Here is a 20,410-nt window from a genome sequence, read left to right as displayed (position 1 = left end):
GACCTTTGAATATAAATGAGAAGCTTTCTTTTTTGGTTGTTCCAAAATATATAGAAGTATTTATCAATTAATCTTCTTTTCAAATTTGAATCAAGCTTTCTTGATCCACGTACCTTAAGGCATTTTAAGAAAATTCTTATGTTTATTTGAGAAAAAAAAATGAAATAGACAGAGAGAAATAGGTTGTCTCTAGTGCACGTACAATAATCCACACATCTTCCGGGAATATCAAAGCAAATGAGTGTGAAGCCCAAAGGGAAGCCCTTAAGCCTTGCCGTCTGATTCCTCCTCCTCTTTCCTAATTTTCTTCTCAAACATATTCACAAGCCTCTAATCCTCTTTATTTATTTGCTTTCATTTTAACCGCCTCACTTCTTGTCCACATTGCCTGCATGCATACCCCACCATTTCCCTCCTTTTTATACCCTTTCACTCCTCAATCTCAGCTCTTCAAAGCCCCTGCCTTCACACCGGTTGTTGGCTAAGACCTGCAGCCGACAGAAATCGCCACCATGGCGAAGCTCGGCCGGACGGAAATGAATAGGAGCCTCGAGACCCTCTTGGACCTCGACAAATTGGGTGCTGCAGGTAAAAACACTGCGCCGCCTGCACCGCGGAAGATGGTTCCCGGCCAAGGTGTTGAATTCACTAATTCAGCAGCCTCTCATACAGTGTGATAAAGAAGCAGAAGAAGGATGGGGAGTGGATTAAGAGAGAAGCTTATCTTCTTAATGACATCTCTGGGCAGGCCATCAAGGGTGAAATTATGGCCATCATGGGGCCTAGTGGTGCTGGAAAATCCACTTTTCTTGATGCCCTGGCTGGTTGGATTGCACAAGGGAGCCTTGCAGGATCTGTTAAAATCGATGGAAAGCCAGTAATATTCCATCTCTTGTTTTTTTTTTTTCCTCACTACTTTCTCTAAATCCCAACATGCAAAATATTTCATTGAAATTTGAGATAAATGATAGAAACATGTAAGGTGAAAAGGCAGTTACGATTAGTAAAATCTACTAACCTACTAAGCAAATAACCGCTAGGCGGTTAGCAGAAGCGGTTAGTTAGCGGCTAGTAACTCTAATAACCACTTTTATAAAAAATAAAACCAAAACGATGCCGTTTATATGGTAATACGATAATATTATACTACATATGACATCGTTTCTAGATTTTTATGCATTTTTATATATATTTAAAATTTTAAACACAAAAACGACATCATTTCATGTGTGTGTATATATATATATATGTAGGCGGTTAGTAATTAGCGGTTTTAAAAAAGCATAAAACCGCTAACCGTAACCGCCTAGGCAATTAGCAGTTTTTGTTAACCGCCTTCAAAAGTGGTTAGCGGTTAGTTAACGGTTATTAACCACCCGCCTTTTCACCCCTAGAAACATGATTCGAACTCAAAATATCTGTTCTGATACCGTGTTAAACCATCACTTAAGCCGATAGAAGGAAATTAATTTAATCATTTAATTTATATCCTAACGACTTATGGGTCGGTAATGCAGGTAACAACAAGCTACTTGAAAATGGTATCTTCATACGTGATGCAAGACGACCAGCTCTTCCTCATGTTGACAGTGTTTGAGACATTCATGTTTGAAGCCGAGGTCAGGCTTCCTCCTTCCATTTCCAGGGCTGAAAAGAGAAACAGAGTCTATGAGCTCCTTGATCAACTCGGCTTGCAGGTATATATATATACACATTTATATAACTCTCTCTCTCTCTCTCTCTCAGAGCACAAATTAAGGAAAAGTATTTGATGAGAACGTGAATATATTTGCAGAGTGTAACACAAACATATATTGGTAATGAGGAGACGAGAGGGGTGTCGGGAGGGGAACGGCGGAGGGTGTCGATCGGAATCGACATAATCCACAAGCCATCGTTACTGTTCCTTGACGAACCAACCTGAGGTCTGGATTCCACAAGTGCTTACAGTGTGGTGGAGAAGGTGAAGGACATTGCTAAAGGTGGCAGCATTGTCCTCATGACCATCCACCAGCCTTCCTATAGAATTCAAATGCTCCTCGACCGCATCACTGTCCTTGCAAGGTAAACCAAACAACATGTCCATTTTGTTCATCTGCACAACCTAGAATTTGGGAAATATTAGCTACCCTTTAAAGCCGAAAAATAGATCATGGAGAAGAAACCATGAATTATCTTGAATTCGGGAAGTTAAAATGCTATTTCATAGACGGCTAGCTACATATACGATTGGAATAACGTGGCAGTGAAAAACAACCATTAATTCTTTATTTTTACAAGCCTTTGTTAATTAATTCAAAGCTTGATTTTCATACTCAAATCATTGTAATCGTACTGTAGTCGTATAACAATCTACTAAATAACATTATTTTTTTGTAAACTATTGGACTTCAACCAAAACCTTATGAGTAAATACTATTTATGGCCTATTTGGGTGTGTATTTGAGGGGTCTAAACGTGCGTTTAACACTCAAAAAATCTATCTGAAGAAAAAAGTATCCGTTTGATAAAAAAAAATTAAAAATATTTTTAAGGGTCCAAAAAGCTCAAAATGGTTAAAACGCCATTTTGGCAAAAACTTATAAATAAAGCTTTTGCAAAAAAAAAAAATTTACTTAAAAGCTTTATTTTTCAAACACAATCCTTAACATAATGTTAGTAGACGGACACAAATTTCCTTCAACCTACTCTAATAAGTATCAAATGTCATCTCTTACGTGTTTTCTTTAATATTCTTAATAGTCATTTATTGATATTCTACTAACCTAGAAAACCAAACATTGATTTTTGAGAAATTCAAACATGTTAAATGATACTTGACACTTATTAAAGTAAGTTGAAAGAAATTTTCTCTAAACTAGTTTGGAGGAAAATTGTGTCCTTAGTAAACTACTATACGACGGTCATGCAACTAAGATAACCTAATAGTGAAAATTAGTCTTAGATAAACAAGGACTTGTAAAAAAGAAAAATCAATAGTTAATTACCATCACGTTATCCCAATTTTATGACAATCGTATAATAATCTACTACATACCATTACTCAAAGCTTATTAAAACGCATCTTTGTGATTCGGTAGTTGACTTGATGCTTATTAAGTGGGCCAATAATTGCAGGGGAAGACTGGTATATTTGGGAAGCCCACGTGCGCTTTCTGCTCACCTAGCTGGATTTGGAAGGCCTACACCAGATGGTGAGAACAGCCTTGAGTATCTCCTAGATGTGATCAAAGAGTATGATGAATCAACAGTAGGGCTAGACCCATTGGTGCTGTACCAACGAGAGGGCATCAAACCTGATCAAGTGGCCAAAACTCCCATTCCAAAAACACCTCGGACACCTTACAAAAAGAGCCCTGCTGCATCTAGGCATATGATCAGCCTCCGTAGTACTAATGCATTCTCTAATTCCAGTTCCCAAACACCTCAACCGGAATCCGGACGAGATGATTACGATGACGATGATGAGGAAGATGATGATGACAATTTTGACAACTCACTTGCAAGGAAAATGGTACTGTCAAATCATTATTTATCTCAAAAGTTTAAGTTGATAGTAAATAATGAATTTAATCATTTAATTTATACTCCAACACTTCCCATCACTTTTGGGATCATATTCTAGCTCTATTACCATGTTAAATTACTACTTATCTCAAAAGCTTTACTTATAGGAAGTGATAAATTTAATCATTTAATTTATCTTCTAACAAGTACACACACCACTGCACAGTAGCATCTATAATCCTCGTTTAGCTTCTCAGTTCTACAAAGATTTCTCGGTATGGATCTACCATGGTGTCAAGAGAACCCCCGGTCAACCGCCGTCATGGACTCCGGCTAGAACACTTGGACGGACCCCCGGAGTACTCACTCCGGGACCAAGAAGCCTAGCTTCAAGCCAATATACTACACCTCAACACAATCCTCCTAGAACTCCTGCAGTCTTTAGCCCGTCCATGAATTCTTATGCACCAACTTCTTATGCAGCAACTTCTTATGAAGAATTTGAGGTGGGAGAAGTGCTTGATGAGCCGCCGCATCACAGCCCCAAATATGCAAACCCGTGGATCCGTGAGGTTGCCGTCCTCTCATGGCGGACCGCGCTCAACGTAATTCGAACTCCAGAACTCTTCCTCTCACGGGAGATTGTGTTGGCAGTAATGGCATTCATTCTATCTTCCCTCTTCAAAAACCTCAGTCATCCTACCTTCAAAGACGTCAACCGGCTTCTCAACTTCTACATCTTCACAGTCTGCCTTGTTTTCTTCTCCTCCAACGATGCCGTGCCGACATTCATCCAAGAAAGATTCATCTTCATCAGAGAGACATCCCACAACGCTTATCGCGCTTCTTCTTACGTCATTTCCTCGCTTCTCGTGTATCTGCCGTTCTTTGCAATCCAAGGTCTCACATTTGCAGCCATCACCAAAATCATCCTTGGACTCAAAAGCAATGTCCTCTACTTCTGGCTGACCCTCTATGCCTCTCTCATTACAACCTTATGTGATGCTTGTTAGTGCACTTGTTCCAAGCTACATTACAGGATATGCTGTTGTGATTGCCACCACAGCTCTCTTCTTCCTCACTTGCGGCTTCTTCCTGAAAAGAACTCAAATCCCACTATACTGGAGGTGGCTGCATTACATCTCAGCAATCAAATACCCTTTTGAGGCACTGTTGACAAATGAATTCAAAGGCAGCAGGTGCTATAATGGGCAGCAACAGGATCTTTCACCAGGTCCTTTGGGACAGGTGAATATCAGCAGTCTGCACATCAGAACTATAGCACAACTGCCAAAGGATTGCATGTTAATCGGACAAGATGTCTTGTTCTCAATTGGTATAGGCGAAAACCATCGAATTTGGTACGACATAGGAATCTTGCTGGATTGGGGAGTTCTTTATCGCCTCTTCTTCTACTTGGTTCTGAGATTTTACTCCAAGAATGAGAGGAAATGAAGTGATCGATCTGTTATCTCTTTGCATTTGCTACTATATATCTTAGTTTTATGTTTGTCTCCCAAGTTGGAGAGTAGCTAATACATTATTCAAACACATATTATGGAAGCATATATACCATATCTTTCAACAAATTTCTTTTGAATATGAATAATAAAGCTTATTACTTTTTTCCCTGTGGGTTCCTCAACTATAGATAATCACACTCAACCCCAAGAAAGCACTCCAAACACGCCAGCACACCCGGCAAGCCTCTTCAAAGTAATGATCAAGGAAGGAGAACTAAAAGGGGCGGCCAGCGCTGAGGGCTTCACGGCGAGTGAAGAGGAAGGCGGCTAATCTCCTATCATTTCCACTATTCACAAGCAAATCCACCACTAACCGAGCAAGAATTGTCTGAACACTACACAAAGCCTACTGGTTCTCAAGGGTTAGCTATCAAGCCAAGCCAGGGAAAAGAAAGACTTTGATACTAACTAATGTAGTTGAAGCCGTATAATATAGAATAATTAAATCCTTGAACACATAAGGAGGATAAACAAAGAAGAAATATCTTCTTTCATTAGATAACCACTCAATACTAAACTAATAGCCCACTTACTTACAAAATAAGGTTTAATAAAATCTATTATATAGGCTACAAATCCTAATTCTAAGGATACTAAGAGCCAAGCTGGAATTGCGTTATAGAGGTTAAAAAACATTTTTAATACATACAAAGTTTAGCCAAGCAAAACTGAATCTGTTTGTCCCCAAGAAGTAACTCAATCAGCTGTGCACCACGCTTAATGAAGCGCAAGTCACTAGCAAATCCTCCCTCCCCCTTTCCTTGTGTGAACATGTCAACAAAAAAAAAAAAAAAAAATTAATCCGTTTGATAAACTTAAAAAGTAATTTTTTGACTTTTTTGCTCAAAAAATTTTAGGCCAAGCTTGAAAATTAGGATTTAAAAAAAAAAAAACAAAAACAAAAACAAAAAAATATAAAAATATAAAACAAAAGCTCTATTTTCCAATGCAATCCTAGATAGACCCTAAAAGTTTTCAAGAGAATAATAGTAATAAAAGAAAAGAAAAAAAAATTCTGAAGTTTAAAGAAAACCAAAAAATATAAGTGTCCTAAAGTTATAAGAGAACTATAAAATAAGAAATCCTAAAATTATTAGTAATTCCTGAAAAAAAAAATAAAAGAAAAAGAAAAATCCAACCACATCTTGATTTTTAGAGGTAACTTGTCCTACATCATTTGCATTCCATATCATGAGTTATTGTTCATCTTTCCAAGCAAACCTGAGTTATTGGGTATGTGATTTTGTGAAGTAATTCTGGTAAGCATTGGTTTCTTGAACCAACAATTTGGCGAAAATCACACAATTCTAACCCAATTCACATTTATATCACGTCAAAACATTTTTTCAAACTTAAAAAATAACCCCTAAACGCACTAGTCACAACAAACATAAGCAAACTTATTACTGCTATAATTGAAGTAACACGACTCAACGAGTCAATTAACAAGACTCAGTACTATCTTCACAGACATATCGTCCATGTAGGACATAGTAGACAAAATCAAACACAGAAGGCAAGAACAAGAAACACTAGAATTCATATTCTCATCAAGATTTAGCTCACATCTAGCTTGCGTGCTGTGCGATCTTCTTTTCAAGTGCACTTTTGTCTGCTCCAACAACCTTGTCCACCTCCTTGCCATTTTTTATAAAGAAAAAGGATGGAACACTACTAATATTCCAGCGTGCAGCCACATCCCTGGCCTCATCTATGTCAACTTTCAAAAAAACAACTTTCGGATACTTCGTAGCTAGGGTTGTGTAAAGAGGAGAAATGACGCGGCAGGGACCGCACCACGTTGCAGTGAAGTACAGGATTGCCAGGCGAAATGTCTTAGAAGCAGCATTCAACTTTGTTTCCAGTTCACTAGTAGAGTGAATACCAATAACTTCCCCTGTTGTAAGCCAAAATTATGGTAAGATAAGCTAGAGCAAAATTTGTCTTAAAAACACCATGACCTGTTATTATTTTTTTCATAAATCAATGACTCGGGAAAAAAATTGTTCAGACCAATTATCATACAACTTCATGCCTCTGATGTTTTTGACGTACTACCTACTCAAGGCAGCTCGGGAAACCTCACTAACTACCTGTCATTAGATCAAGGAATTCAGCCGCATACAAGTTTTTTCAAGTTTAATGATGTGCTCCAGTCTCTCTAACTCAGATATATAGCTAATGCACTGCATTTCACTCTAACCTTCCACCTAGATCTGATAGCTTTCACCTAAGTTGAATGCAATTCTCTCCAAGAAATCCTTCCTAGAATGTTCTTGTGCAGCAGAAAAGGCGTGTGTTTAAGAGGGAGACTGTGTATCAAAGAAACACATTGGTGTAATTTGTAATCTAATCTAGGGAAAAAAAAATAACTCCAGGGGCTTCGCACTTGAGAACAACGTCCATAAAAATGATTAACATAACAACAATAACAACAGTTATTATTGAGAAGTCAGCATCTGTATTTACAGGGGAAAATGTAAATTTTGGGGCTTTCTGTCAGGGAAAGAGGTTAGAATAGGGAAATTTGGGAGGTAACAGACTTTAATAAGAACAAACAGAATTGCCTCGAAACAGAACATACAAAGTTTAGTTATAAAAACAAAACAATCACACGTGTAGTTTTATATTAATAAAATGCTCGTGCCCACAGCCTAGGGCCCTAGGTGATTATGAAACAATTCTCAAAGCCCAATTCAAGTGCGGGCATGGCATCTACTTTTGGTCAATTGGTAAATGAGCTCCACAGATTCTTAGTTAATCTTCCTACTTTTGGTCAATTGGTAAAGCTCTAACCATGTTTGTAACCCAAGCTTAGTTTTTCAAGGATAAATAGTATAAATATAGGAAGAGATTCTAGAGAAACGATTTCTTCTAGGAAAATGGTTGTTACTCTCAGGACCTTCTTATGGTAATCAAAGGGATAAATGGTGAGGGAAAGCAAAGACACATTTATTCCTGCATAAATTTGAAGACTTATGTATTATAGATGGAAAAGGGAATTAACAGCCGTACCATCCTTTAAAGCAGATAATGCATCTCGATCCTGCAAGAAGATTCAGAATAAAGGTTATCAATCTCTGAAATACGAAGACATTCAGCAAGCATGGGGATAAACAGGGAAGCAATCATTCAATTACCAAAGAATTCTGACCCTCAGTATAACAACCCCCACCCTAACCATCTCGTAGCACTCAGCAGCACCAAAAAGTAAACAAGAAAAAAAAAATCTGATACCAAACATTTTATCCAAGGCCTACGCTTCATACATATTTATACCATCTCACTGACACCAGTTTTGCCAATGGACTTAGCTATAGAGTCTAGGTCCCTTTCGACCTAATTAATAAGAGAATTGATATAAATGAACTAAGAACCTGACAACAACCCACATCTCCACTGAAGATGAAATAACCAATCTAGCATCGCCAGATATACCAAAGTTTTATCCTCAAATTACATTGATATTCAATCTTCCCTTGCCAATCATATCTCATTTACAGAAAATCTCAAGTATCTAATCTATGTAATATCTTTCAACACACAGAAAAGGTAAAAAAATAAATAAATAAATTGGTATCAACTCTACTTACCTGTTCAGCTTGCTGTCTTTGCCTCTCACGTTCAGCTTTTTTAAGCTCCCTTTCCTTTCGCAGACGTTCATATTTTCTGCGGTGCTCTTCAAGTCGGTGGGCATTGGGTTCAACCTACTAATTAAATGAATTATCAAGCAACAATTTCTTTGGTGGCTTCTCCTGTCAAAAGAATAAATTTTACCTTTTTAAGCACCAAACCGATCTCCTCATCATAGTCCAACTTTGATGCTACATGCAGATCACTTGCAGCTGCTTCCCACTGGGCCAACATGGCCCTTGCCATTCCTCGTACTTTATATCCTTTTGCTGAGTCAGGGTTGATCTAGGACAAAAAAATATAGGTCCTTTTAGATCTGAATAACAAGAAAACGATCATCATACTTGTGTGAAACGCGGAAAATTACAAACTCGGATGCATCATTAGTTCATTATTAATTGGACCATCTTGTGCAGTCTTCAGAGGCACAGGTATAAGAAGGGCCATTAGCCAACCTGTAAAGCTGCATCAGCATCACGGATTGCAGCATTTGGTTTGTTTGATTTGACAAAGACACTAGCTGAAAGCATAACAAAGTTAGGTTTTCAAGAGATTGAAGCAATATTGAAATAAGGCCAAAGAAGGTGATCACATTAAAATAAAATAACTTTCACTTGAAAAAGATCACCTCTAGTTGAATATAATATTGCTGAAGTTGGGTTCAGCATGATCACTTCTGTTAGATGACCTAGGGCTTCATCCAGCTTACCTGAAATATACAATCTAATTTTTTTTTTGATAAGTAATAAGAAGTTTTATTAAAGAAAGAGAAAAGCGAGAAGCGCCCCTAATTACACACGAAGTATACAAAGGGGGCCAAAGCGAACCCAAAGCAAAACCCCAGCACACCCACCCAAAAAAACCAAACCACCACCCAAAAACCCTCAAACAAACACACCAACGCAAAGCCCACTAACCAAACACCCTCATCCCTTCACAAAAGACTATGACACTATAATCCTGCCCTTCCTTCTCCTGGACGACGCACTAGCATTGCCATAGTTAACAGAGCTTTCTAAATTAAACAGCTCTCGTTTGCTTTTATTCCTAGGCCTTTTTCCTTTAGTCCTAGGCCGAGCGACGTCCATAACCTGAAGAAAATCCGCTGAATATGGATCCTCCTCTTCACCGCAACCCAACCCCCAATCAAGGGGATCGGGGGGCAGCTCCCCAAACTTGAAGGCTTCATCCAAGACTGAAGAGTTGTCACCCACTACTTCATCATCCTTAATAGCCACATGCGATGAAGACTGAGACTCCCTTATCTCTTTCGGACTTGGGTTAAGAAACCCTCGCCGTAGAAAGCCCCTCATTGGATTAGAGTTCTTAGAATCAGGCTTTCTTATAGCCACCTGACCGTGTGCAACCTCTGAAGAAGCCTGAGCAACAAACCCTGCAACTGGTTGGTAATGTATCTGCGGAGCACTAAAAGATTCCACCGCCTCAAGAAGAAGAGAATCATTCACCCGAGTTCCTCTTTCTTTCTTAGCTCTCCGGTAGTATCTCAATATTTGCTTATATATAGGAACCCCACTGCCCAGAGACATGCGTAACCTCTCTCCCAAAGCTAACGCCCCTGCAGAATTTGCATCATGATATTCCGGCAGAACCATCTGCCCAGATGATAGTGTAGAAGAGGGCGGGACCGAGACACGTCCTCCTAAAAACCTCTCAATTTCTTTCTTCATAGACGCCAAATTCTGTTCCTCCTCAGGGGACAACACCTCACGAGCTTCCTTGCTTGCCTGACGAAAAGACACCTCCAAGTCCTTCAGTATTGCCATATGCGTGACATCGTCCTTAACCACTTCTCGAAAAGACTCAATCAGCCATTTTTGTGATTTGTTCAGACCAGAATCAACAATGGCATCAGAGGTGAGCGTCGGCGAGGAAAGAGGGACAGAAACCTCCTCAGCCTCAGCCACTAACACACCTGCGGAAGAATCAGCAGACGAGGAAAGGGCTGAGGTAAGAGGGTCAGAAGGAGGGTCACCGGCATGGACTGGCTGGAAGCCGGCATGAACAGGAGACACTCGCTTAAAATCCGAGGCTCTGTCCCCCCGCTTAGCTATCGCGGCCCCTGTCTCCCTGTGAGACAGATAATCATCACCGCCCAGAGCTATGTCTTGCACTGACAACCCAGGAGCCTCAGCAGATGAAGGAATCACCGGAGATGTCACCGGCGAGGTCGACCCAGAAACCGCCGACAAAGCAAACCCAGACCCTGCCGACGAAGCAAACCCAATACCCTCCGACGAAGAACCCAAACTCGACATCACATGAGCAGCCGCACCCGCGGGAACCACTGCGTTAGAGACCACAGAAGTCGCCGGAAAAGACCCCGGATTGAACAACGGCGAGGCAGAAACGAGCAGCGACGACGACTGCTCCGATAGGGCAGACCCAAGACCCGCACGAATCCCAGAAGCAGACTTGCGTCCAGCTCTCCGCCTAAACCCAACAATAAGTTTAGGCTTCAGGCCCGTCCTAAAGCAAGCCCGGTCCAGAACAGGCCCAGGCTTCGCAAGAAGCTTCTTCCAACGACCAGGAACCCAAGAGCCTTCAAACCAAGAATTGGGCTTAAAGCCCAGTCCGATAGAGAAGACCCGAATCACATCAGCCCTAAGATTATTCAAATACGCCTTCAACGAGCGCACAACCCTAATCAACTTCGTCGCTGGATCGCCGCCACCACCCTTAACCAACTCAGGACAGCCCACCATCGGAAACTGAGCGCCAACCGGCTTCACATCACCAGAATCCTCGGACAGCACCGCCGCATAGGACCGATTCGAAATAGCATTCGGTATACCCCCTAAACCCTTCGTCTTCGCTGCGAGAGACACCAAAAATTTCCGTAGTTCATCCACAAAGCAGCGCCAACCCCAACCTTCACGGCCCTCAGGGAGCCAAATCACCCCTTTCCGAACACCATCAGCAAAGACCCCGGCCACTAAAAACCGACCGGCCTTATTGCAGCCCTTATGGATCTTCAAAATCATCTCATCCTCCCGAAATGATTTGGCGAAGAACTCCGACCCTTGAGATTTTAGCGCCTCCTCCACCATGTCCGCCAGCCAATCGGAACATCGGAGGCTCAGAGAAAAAGAGCCAGAGAACCCTTTTCTCTTTTCTTCCAAGCGCAACTCAGGCTTGCCCACTTTCGCCAAAAAAGAGAACGATTTAGCTTCCACAGCAAATCTTCGCTCCATCCTGTCCATGGCAAACGCATCCCACGATCCCGAACCTAGGTCTAGCGGAAACGCGCCTGCACGCGCCTCCGCTAGAGAGGAAATAGAGAAAACTAGGAGAATTCTAGAGTGAGAGTCTCTCGTCTAGAGAGAGAAAGTTTACACAGAAATACTTACAGTTATACAATCTAATTAACAGAAAGAAAAGTGGCCACAAAACAGAAGTGAAGAAATCTTCAATTCAAAAGGATAATCATAAAAAATAAAATGATCCCATGCCTTCAGAGATTGCTTCCATAGCTTTTGATTTTGCTGTTTGTGCAGCGTCCTGATTCTCTTCTGTAACTTCAACTGAAGGATTTCCCATCTGCCATTAAGCAATACCAAATCTACTAGTTTGAGGAACTAGTTGATAAACCCCCCGAGAAAAAGGGAAATTACCAGGAGTAAGCACTCCAACCAAGTTTTATGCCACCCACCTTTTGTGGAGGATCATCATCAGGCTCCACAACTTCACTAACATCCAACTCAATATCAGACTCCACAATTTCAGCATCATCATCCTCAGTCGATGTAGATGGATTTTTGGCTTCAAAATGTTCCCTAGTGTCTGACATTTTGTCACCACCCTTTTCCTGCACATTTGCTAATAATCAGACTATGCCTTACCACAATAGCTAGCAAAATGAACTAAAGAAAATTTGAGCACAGTTCTATTTTGTTTGCTGTCTTGCTGAATTTAAAAAATAGAAAACTGTTTTAAGAAACAAGAACAAAAAAGACCCTATGGTTCTTAAGAAAATCATTTGATATCCACTGCGCACAAGCTGCACAAACATTTCTGAAGCTATGCCAGTCAGCTACTCAGACTTCATGGAAAGTAATTGTCAAGGATCCAAGGTTCAAAGGTGTGTAATAAACCTTCCAACAAATGTATATTACCAACCTTAAACTATATTTAGGATTTTGGAGGCTGAGGAAAGTAGAGAAAAAGAGAGGGGGTGGGGTTAAGAGGACGAGGAGACGAGAAGAGGGAGTACTTATTCCATTCCTTTGTTTGGATGTTCCCTTAAATAATAGGAGGAAGAGGGGATTAGTTATCCCTCCTCTTATTTGGTTGTAGAGTGGAAAGGTATCACGTATATCAACAAGTATATGGAGATAAGTGCTTAGGGTTTACTTGGGTTCTAACAATTATTATAAATCGAAAGCAATAAAACAAATCATAAACTTGGTAACCTCCCCCTCCAAATTCGCCCAATTTGATAGAACCAACAATTATTATATGAAGGCTTCCATGTGAAGCCTTCATATATTTTCCTTACAGGTCTGTAACCAAATCTCTAGGATTTGATTACCTTTTCAAGCCTACCTCATCTACCACATTTTCCCTATAAATAGCGCATGTAACACAATTGTATTGTATTAGTTAAGTCAATAAGAGCAAAATGTATCCATACAAGGTATTTCCTAGTGGTGAACATAGGGCTCTAAGGCCAACCCGCCCCAAAGTTCATATGTCTCTCTCTCTCTCTTCATTTCCGCTCTTCTTTCACAAATTTCATTTTACTATAAAATTCTCCATAGTATTAGAGTCACTTTCTTGTGGACTTCATTTTTCTCCAACTATTGCCGCCATCACACAGCAGCCATGCACCTTCTCCCGTCATTGCTAGTCCAACCCAAGCCTTGTCCGAAGCTGATTCTAGGAAACCAATCTCATAATCAAGTCCACAAGGTGCAGATCTACCGATCTACGAAAAATGCTGATTGGAATGTCCTCTCCACTCACCCCAGTGCACCACCAAGCGTTTTTACCTCTCTGTCCACGCACTTTTTGCGTGCCCATGCATTGCACAGCATCTTCATGTGCCCCCTCACGCCTTCACATGTTGCACGTGCCACAACTTCAATTCACTCGCTTCACACAAGTGCATCTATCGGATTAGCTGACACGATCCGGCCAGGTCGGCCTAACCCATCAACTTTGTTTAGTCAGCCCATACCACTTTCGGCCCAAGTAGGACCAGTTTGGACCTTAGTTGACCCAGTTGTGGCCCGTTGCCAACCCAATCAACGGCCCTTGTCAACCCATTTCAGCGGCCCATTGTTGGCTTAGTTATCCAACCACCATGCCGAAGACAGCCACCACGCCGATGCCGAACAACCGTCTGAAGCCGGCCACCGTGCCAATGCCGAACAACCAGCCAAAGTCAGCAACTATATGCCGAAGTTATCGCTTGGCTGCCATCCGCCACCACAAGGCTCATAATCGGTAACCACCTAGCCTAACGTCAGCCACCACTCAGTTGCCTACAACCAGTCATCATCTTGCCCCAATTCTCTATCGGCCACCTCTCAGCCCACCTACCGCCAGCCATCACCCGGCCTCAGTCCCCTGTCAGCCCCCATTCTGCCATGCCTACCACCATCACCACATCTTCTCCACCAACTTTCACGCCTGGATTTCTTTTTGTGTCACACCCAATTCGGACCCGGCCGATCTCACTTCCAAGTTTCCACTCCTGCGACACAGGACCCTAATCAAGACATCTGAAACCCGAGCTCACACACATATTTTTGTTGCCACACTAGCTCCGCTTCAGCCCAAAAAAAATTGTTATTTATTTTTCTTTCCAAGTTCAAGCTTCCAGCTTAAGTTTTTGGGGAATGCTAGAATATTTAGCATATAATCTATGTTAAGCATTGATATATTTTCCTTATAGTCTATAAAGATTTGATAACCTTTTCCAGCCTACCTCACCTACCACATTTTCCCTATTTACAAATAGAGCATATGACACAATTGTATTAATCAAGTCAATAAGAGCAACTGGACACTTCCTAGTGATGGACTTATGTCTCTTCCTCACTCTCTGCTTCCACTCTTTATTCACATATTTCATTTTATTATAAAATTCAACAAAAAGATAACTTGGGAGTTTAATCAACTGTCTTCTCCGTTTAAAGTACATAACAGCATGATCAAGACTCACAAAAATCAACAAATCAACGTAAAAACACCAAGAAATTCCAAAACATCGAGCACAGGGAGTTAAAACGGAGCAATATTCGCTGCATTTACAAATAATAGTAAAATCGAGACGCACCGTTTTTGGTTGTAGCGGAATTCGAGCTCCCAAGCTTTCAAACATGGAAATTCCCAGAGGTGAGTCAACGAAAGAATCAATAGCAGAAATTAACGCTAAGAAACGGTGTGAATTCACAATACCTTAGGAGATATGACTTGAAGAAGCCAAGGGAAGGGTCGTGGAGAAGTGAAGGGTTGGATTTGCATTGCTTTATGAATTGCTCCAGCTCTGCTGTCTTCTCCGCATCCATTATTCGGTGCTTCGGTGCGTCTCTTTCTCTCTCTCTCTCTCTCTCTGTGGAAAGCTTTTCTCAGAGGGGAGGGTTGGGGTTTGGTACCGGTGAGCAGCGTCAGTCTCAATGGATTTTTACGCTCAATCACCGTTCAAGTTTATGCCGGGTCCCAATGCCACGTGGATGAAGCTGGATCGTTGCTGATGGTGAAGAGTACGATGATTGTGATGGACCTGATCTACCAAAGTATTATTCCTTGCTTTACTCTTTGAATAAATTCGCGGGCTTTTGTGTCTAAGAATCGAATTCCTTGCCGAAAGGTCAAGTGCGAAAGAATTGATTACAAGAACAAAAAAGTGTGCAGCTAGGGTTATTGGGTCGAATAAACTTAAGACTTAATCTCGGTTTATTTAATATATGAGTTTTGTAAACATAATATTATGCTTGATTATTAAATAAGACATATTTGTATAAACTTGGCTCAACTGAATTAATGTTCACGAACATAGCTTGTGTATGTTTAAGTCGACTCGTTAGCTTGTTCATATTTATATATAACATACATATTTTCTTATTAACTAATATACACACTTATATTTATATATAATCTCTTCTCCTTCATATTGCCGCCAATATCTACCGTATGAGGAGTTTCATAGGTTGGGAGAGTTTGGATAATTATGCTTCCAGTGCCAGAAGATGCTATTCCTGACGGTTTGGTTGGGTTTAGGCAGAGAGTTTGCCTATGTATACTTTATGTTCACTGTAAGTATGTTGTCTACATATAATTTGTGCTCCCCGGTCGCCTTTTCTTTAAAGTCCACAAAAAAAAAATTATTGGCCTCTTGCTATGTGTTTTGTCACTGCTGAATATATCCATTTAGAATTTGAGGTAGGTTTCGCTATCATTACTTCAGTGACTATCACTACAATTTCCTTTTGTTCTTGCTGCCATTCTACCTTGGACAATTCACCTTGAAGTATCACTTCTCTCCATACTTGTAGCATGCTCCTTTAACTTTATTTCCACCATTTGGGTTACCTTGCCACTCTCTTAAACTTCTTATGTTTGCCTTTAAATTTCGGCGCATGCGAGGTTTGAGCCATCATTAGATTGCTTGTTGTCCCTTCTTTCCTTCTTTCCTTCATCCTCTTTTTTAAACACAAGCAACATAGAGAGATATCATGGAAATTTCTTTGTCATTATGCATCAAAAAAGTTACCATATGTTCTCATGATAATGGAAGACTATTAAATATGGTAGTCAATTGCATTTTGTCTGATATTGGGTGACCAGCATTTGCAAGTTCCTTTGCAACAAGTTCCAACTAGTTTACATGGTCACCCACATAGTCATTCTCACCCACATGATCATTGCTATATTTGTCTAATAACAGTTGTCTATATGTCAGACCTACTTTTGTCTAAAGTCTAGATAATGTCCTTTGTTGTCTAATGCCCCTCAATTAGAGGAATATTGTTGTCCTTCATATTATGGAGAAAGGTGACACTTGTCATTAGGTCATTTTCCATCCATTTTTCTTGTTTCTTGACGACCTTTTTATCTTTTTGGTCTTCCACTTATGGCTTGTCAATTGTGAACGTATACAATGTTTTCTGATGCATCAGTACATAAGAAATATGCCGTTACTGCATTCTAAAAATTTATCCCATTGAAGCTCTCAACCTTCGAGGCATCAATACCACATGGAACAGCCATTTTTAAAAGTGGATACGATAAAACAATTTTTACTAATACAAATTAACAAGTATAAATTGTCTTAGTTACAACACAACAATTAAAAAATATATATATAATTCTAATTATTGTAGACCAAATAAATAAAATAAACAAATAATAATAATAATAAATTCATTCAACATCAGCGTATGTCAACCTAGCCTAATAATCGTTCAAGCAAGCCTTGTAGTACGTCAAATCTGGATATGGCGAATTGACCCGTTCACCTCTTCTTGGAAGAGTGTAACGGTGGATGCCCAGTGGCCACGAGTCCCTCATGCTATGCTCAACAATCCTAACAATCCTCAATGAATGCGGACCCCTCAATCGTTTGTGACTCGATATCTCATACTGCAACATATCGAGAACAATGAATGCCACCTCCTTGTGTTGCTTTGGTAACATCCAAATATGGGAAACGTACCTTCATTGCTTGTCCCTGCATCCTTGATGCAAAGACTCTCTCATATGCCATACCTTCTTGTGATTTTTCTTCTAAAAATGTTGTAGTGATCTTCACCTTCAAACAATCTTTAAAATGTCTTTTTTTTTTTTTTTTAGTAAGACTTTAAAATGTCTTTTCAATGGTCAAAATTGGGGCTGAAACAAGCCAAAACAAGCAAAAACACCAAACATGGCTTAAACTAGATGATTTAGGCAATTCATATGCATCTAACCAAACTGGTTCATGCTAGTTTGTGGCAACGACAGCTCAGCGAACCACGTAGCTCTGGCACGTGGTTCGGCTAGATGGCAAGGGTCGGCTGCTCGGTTGAGCCGCGCTTCTAGGTCAACTTGGTCCTTGGCTTTCTAAGCTTAGGCTTGTTCTTAAGCTTTTGCTTTCAAGACAGACTTTAAGGTTGTGTGCTTAAACTTTGGGCCGGTTCGAGATGGGCTTCTAATTTGGCCTACTACTCGAAACAACGTCGTCTATGGCCTTATACAAAATGACATTATGTCGTTTCTTGCAGACCGCCTCCAATGTCTGCGGAATGACATCATTTCGGATAGGTGCCAAAACAATGTCATCCTGGATGAGGCGTGAAACAACTCCCTTTGACAGAAATGATGTCATTTCTAATTTCTAAAGAAGTTGAAAGACGCCTTTTTAAGTGACTTGAAACAACTTCGTTTTGAAGGATGCTAGGGGTGAATATTTTCGAAACTTCAACCACTGAATTCTCCTCATTTTTCAAAGTTCCTGAAATCGCCTTTTTCAAACTCAAACCATAGGAGTTTTCTCTTCAAATTTGGTGATAGAGTTTGATTGGGAAAAAAACTCTTTTTGGATATTGAAGAATATATGATTTTTTTTTTTTTCCAAAAACTCTCTTCAATTTAGTATCTTCCCCTCAACGTCTCCACTTTCTCTCACTCTCTTAATTTTTCTTTGTCTTCCATAACTTGACTCTAATACCACGATTAGAAATTGATTAAGAAAAGATACAAAAGGAATGGAAGGAAAAAAAAAATTAATTTTTGTGTAAAACATAGGGGTGAAAAGGCGGTTGCAGTTAGTAGTTAATGGCTAAAACCACTAACCGCAATCGCAGAGGCAGTTAGTAAAATTTACTAACGGCCTCTACTAACCGCTAGACGGTTAACCGCCCCAGTTAGAGGTTAATTAAACGGTTAGAGGCTAACCGGTTTTTGAAGAAAAAAAAAATTAAAAAATTTGTACTTAAGAAGCCAACTTAAAAATCAAGCCGAGAGTAAGCCACTGGCTTTTGCTCAACTCAATTTTTTGTTTTTATTCCAGCCGCTTGGCTTAGCTGAGAATCAAGGGCATTTTTGTGATTCTCGTTAGTTGCCCACGCGTTTCCTAATAACAAAGGGGCGTTCAATTTATAGATATGTGAAGGAAGAGTCTTCATAGCTTTTCTCGATATGGGACAAACAAAGCATCCTAACCTTCCTCCAGTGCAATTCCACCCTCTCCAGAAGCTTACCCAAAGCATAGGAATTCTCCAAGGCTTGATGAAACAACATTACTGGAAATTATAATTGCTTATTATTTGCTGGAGTTTGATTTAACTCAAGCCCAACAGCACCGCTGGGTTAGAACATCGGTGTCCCTTTGCAAGGTTCCAACGTTATCACATCAGTAGAAATACATAATCTTTATTTCTTGGTTGTGTGCTTAAATGATGGGGATGAAAGTACCAAGGAAATGAGGTCAAAAGTGAAGCAATATGAGGTGGGTTTTGGAGAAATGAAACAAAGGAAGGAAGAGAGGAACAAGAACAAGAGGAGCACTAAAGCAGAGAGCATCTCAACTTGAAGGGGGAGTTTCAGTTTTAATAGAAGGGGAGAAGAGGTGAGAGAAAGTGGTGAGGGAAAGAGGGAGAGAGAGAGAGAAAAAAAGAGAGAGTGGTGAGAGGAGGAGATCAATACCTCAACATTTTTTCATCCTGAAATCTGAAGCTTGGCGTCATTCTTGCAAAGAAAGAAGCAAGTGGTGGTGTGGTTATTTTTCAAAGCATTCATCTACTACATAGATGGTGCGATTTGTTACTGAAAAGACGTCGTTTCAAGTTAATATATATATATTATATTTTTGTAAAAAAAAGCGGTTAGTGGTTCTAAATTTTCACCACTAGTAAAACATATTCTGCCCCACCTCCCCAATTCTATTTATAGATGAAGAGTTACATTGTTTCATCTTTCATATACCATGGAAATGATTTGGTGTGGGCATAACCATACTTGTTATGGTGTGATCATCATCCCTACATTGACTTGCTTATATTCTTTCAAAGTCAGCAATGCATGAAGCTCAATTGACAACCTTTGAAGATGCTAAAAAAGAGAATGAATGTATTTAATATGTAAGGTTGATACAATTCTTTTTTAACTAAAATTTGAATGCTTTATCATGTGACCAAATGGTGCATTTCAGTTGCTTTAGATGTTGAGCTTGAGTTTGATTAGAACGATCAAATTTGAGTTTGAATCATTTGCCTTTGAGATATGGTCATGTGGTTGACTAATAGAGTTGTGTCAAGTCATTTCCCTTTTCTTCCTCTTTATAATTTTGAGATTCTTTTGGAACCTATCTAGTAAAGAATGATTTATAGTAATAGAAGATTGAAAGAAAATAATCAATGCCATTGCCTTGCCTGCATTTCTTATGTGTTTGTGGAGAACTTTATTGACATGTTTGCAAAGCGTAGAGAAATCAAATATACTCAAAAGAAGTTTGATGAAATGCTTAAAAAGAGAAGTTTTTTAGTGTGAGACGATATATGGATAAGTAATGCTATACATTACTTTATTATCCCTCCTCTCATCCCCCAAAGTTGATGGATTGAAATGGAGAGGAATCGGGTTAATGCAATATAGAAGGGTAAAATGGTCTTTTCAATTTTGCAAAGACCATTGTGCCCTCTTCTTTTGCCTAAGAGGTTCCTCGATCTTTTTGAAAAGTTGATGTGGTGTGGTTCTCCATAGCATTTAATGTAAGGTGTTGAGACAGTTATTAACCCTGGTAG

At 39.9% G+C, this 20,410-nt stretch overlaps 2 protein-coding genes across 2 annotated transcripts; one reads left to right on the top strand and one right to left on the bottom strand.

The window, feature by feature from the left end:
• The first annotated feature begins 512 nt into the window (after nt 1-512).
• LOC132183596 (ABC transporter G family member STR-like) lies at nt 513-4,962 on the top strand. The gene is given in 7 exon segments (XM_088518666.1): nt 513-659; nt 662-877; nt 1,518-1,697; nt 1,796-2,064; nt 3,118-3,509; nt 3,709-4,501; nt 4,503-4,962. Coding segments are annotated over 7 exon segments (2,457 nt in total).
• Nucleotides 4,963-6,421: 1,459 nt separating this feature from the next.
• Nucleotides 6,422-15,428, bottom strand: TDX (tetraticopeptide domain-containing thioredoxin). The gene is made up of 10 exons (XM_059598278.2): nt 15,087-15,428; nt 14,965-14,998; nt 12,334-12,489; nt 12,134-12,221; nt 9,292-9,372; nt 9,119-9,183; nt 8,808-8,948; nt 8,624-8,737; nt 8,046-8,076; nt 6,422-6,927 (listed from the first exon to the last, which is right to left on the bottom strand). The coding sequence occupies exons 1-10, from the start codon at nt 15,194-15,196 to the stop codon at nt 6,599-6,601; spliced, it is 1,149 nt and encodes a 382-aa protein (XP_059454261.2). The 5' UTR covers nt 15,197-15,428; the 3' UTR covers nt 6,422-6,598.
• Between the last annotated feature and the right edge of the window lie 4,982 nt (nt 15,429-20,410).

The sequence above is a fragment of the Corylus avellana genome, chromosome 7, assembly GCF_965113065.1.
Source record: "Corylus avellana chromosome 7, dhCorAvel1.hap1.2, whole genome shotgun sequence".
Classification (NCBI taxonomy): Eukaryota; Viridiplantae; Streptophyta; class Magnoliopsida; order Fagales; family Betulaceae; genus Corylus; species Corylus avellana.
This window is presented reverse-complemented; position numbering and strand designations above follow the sequence as displayed.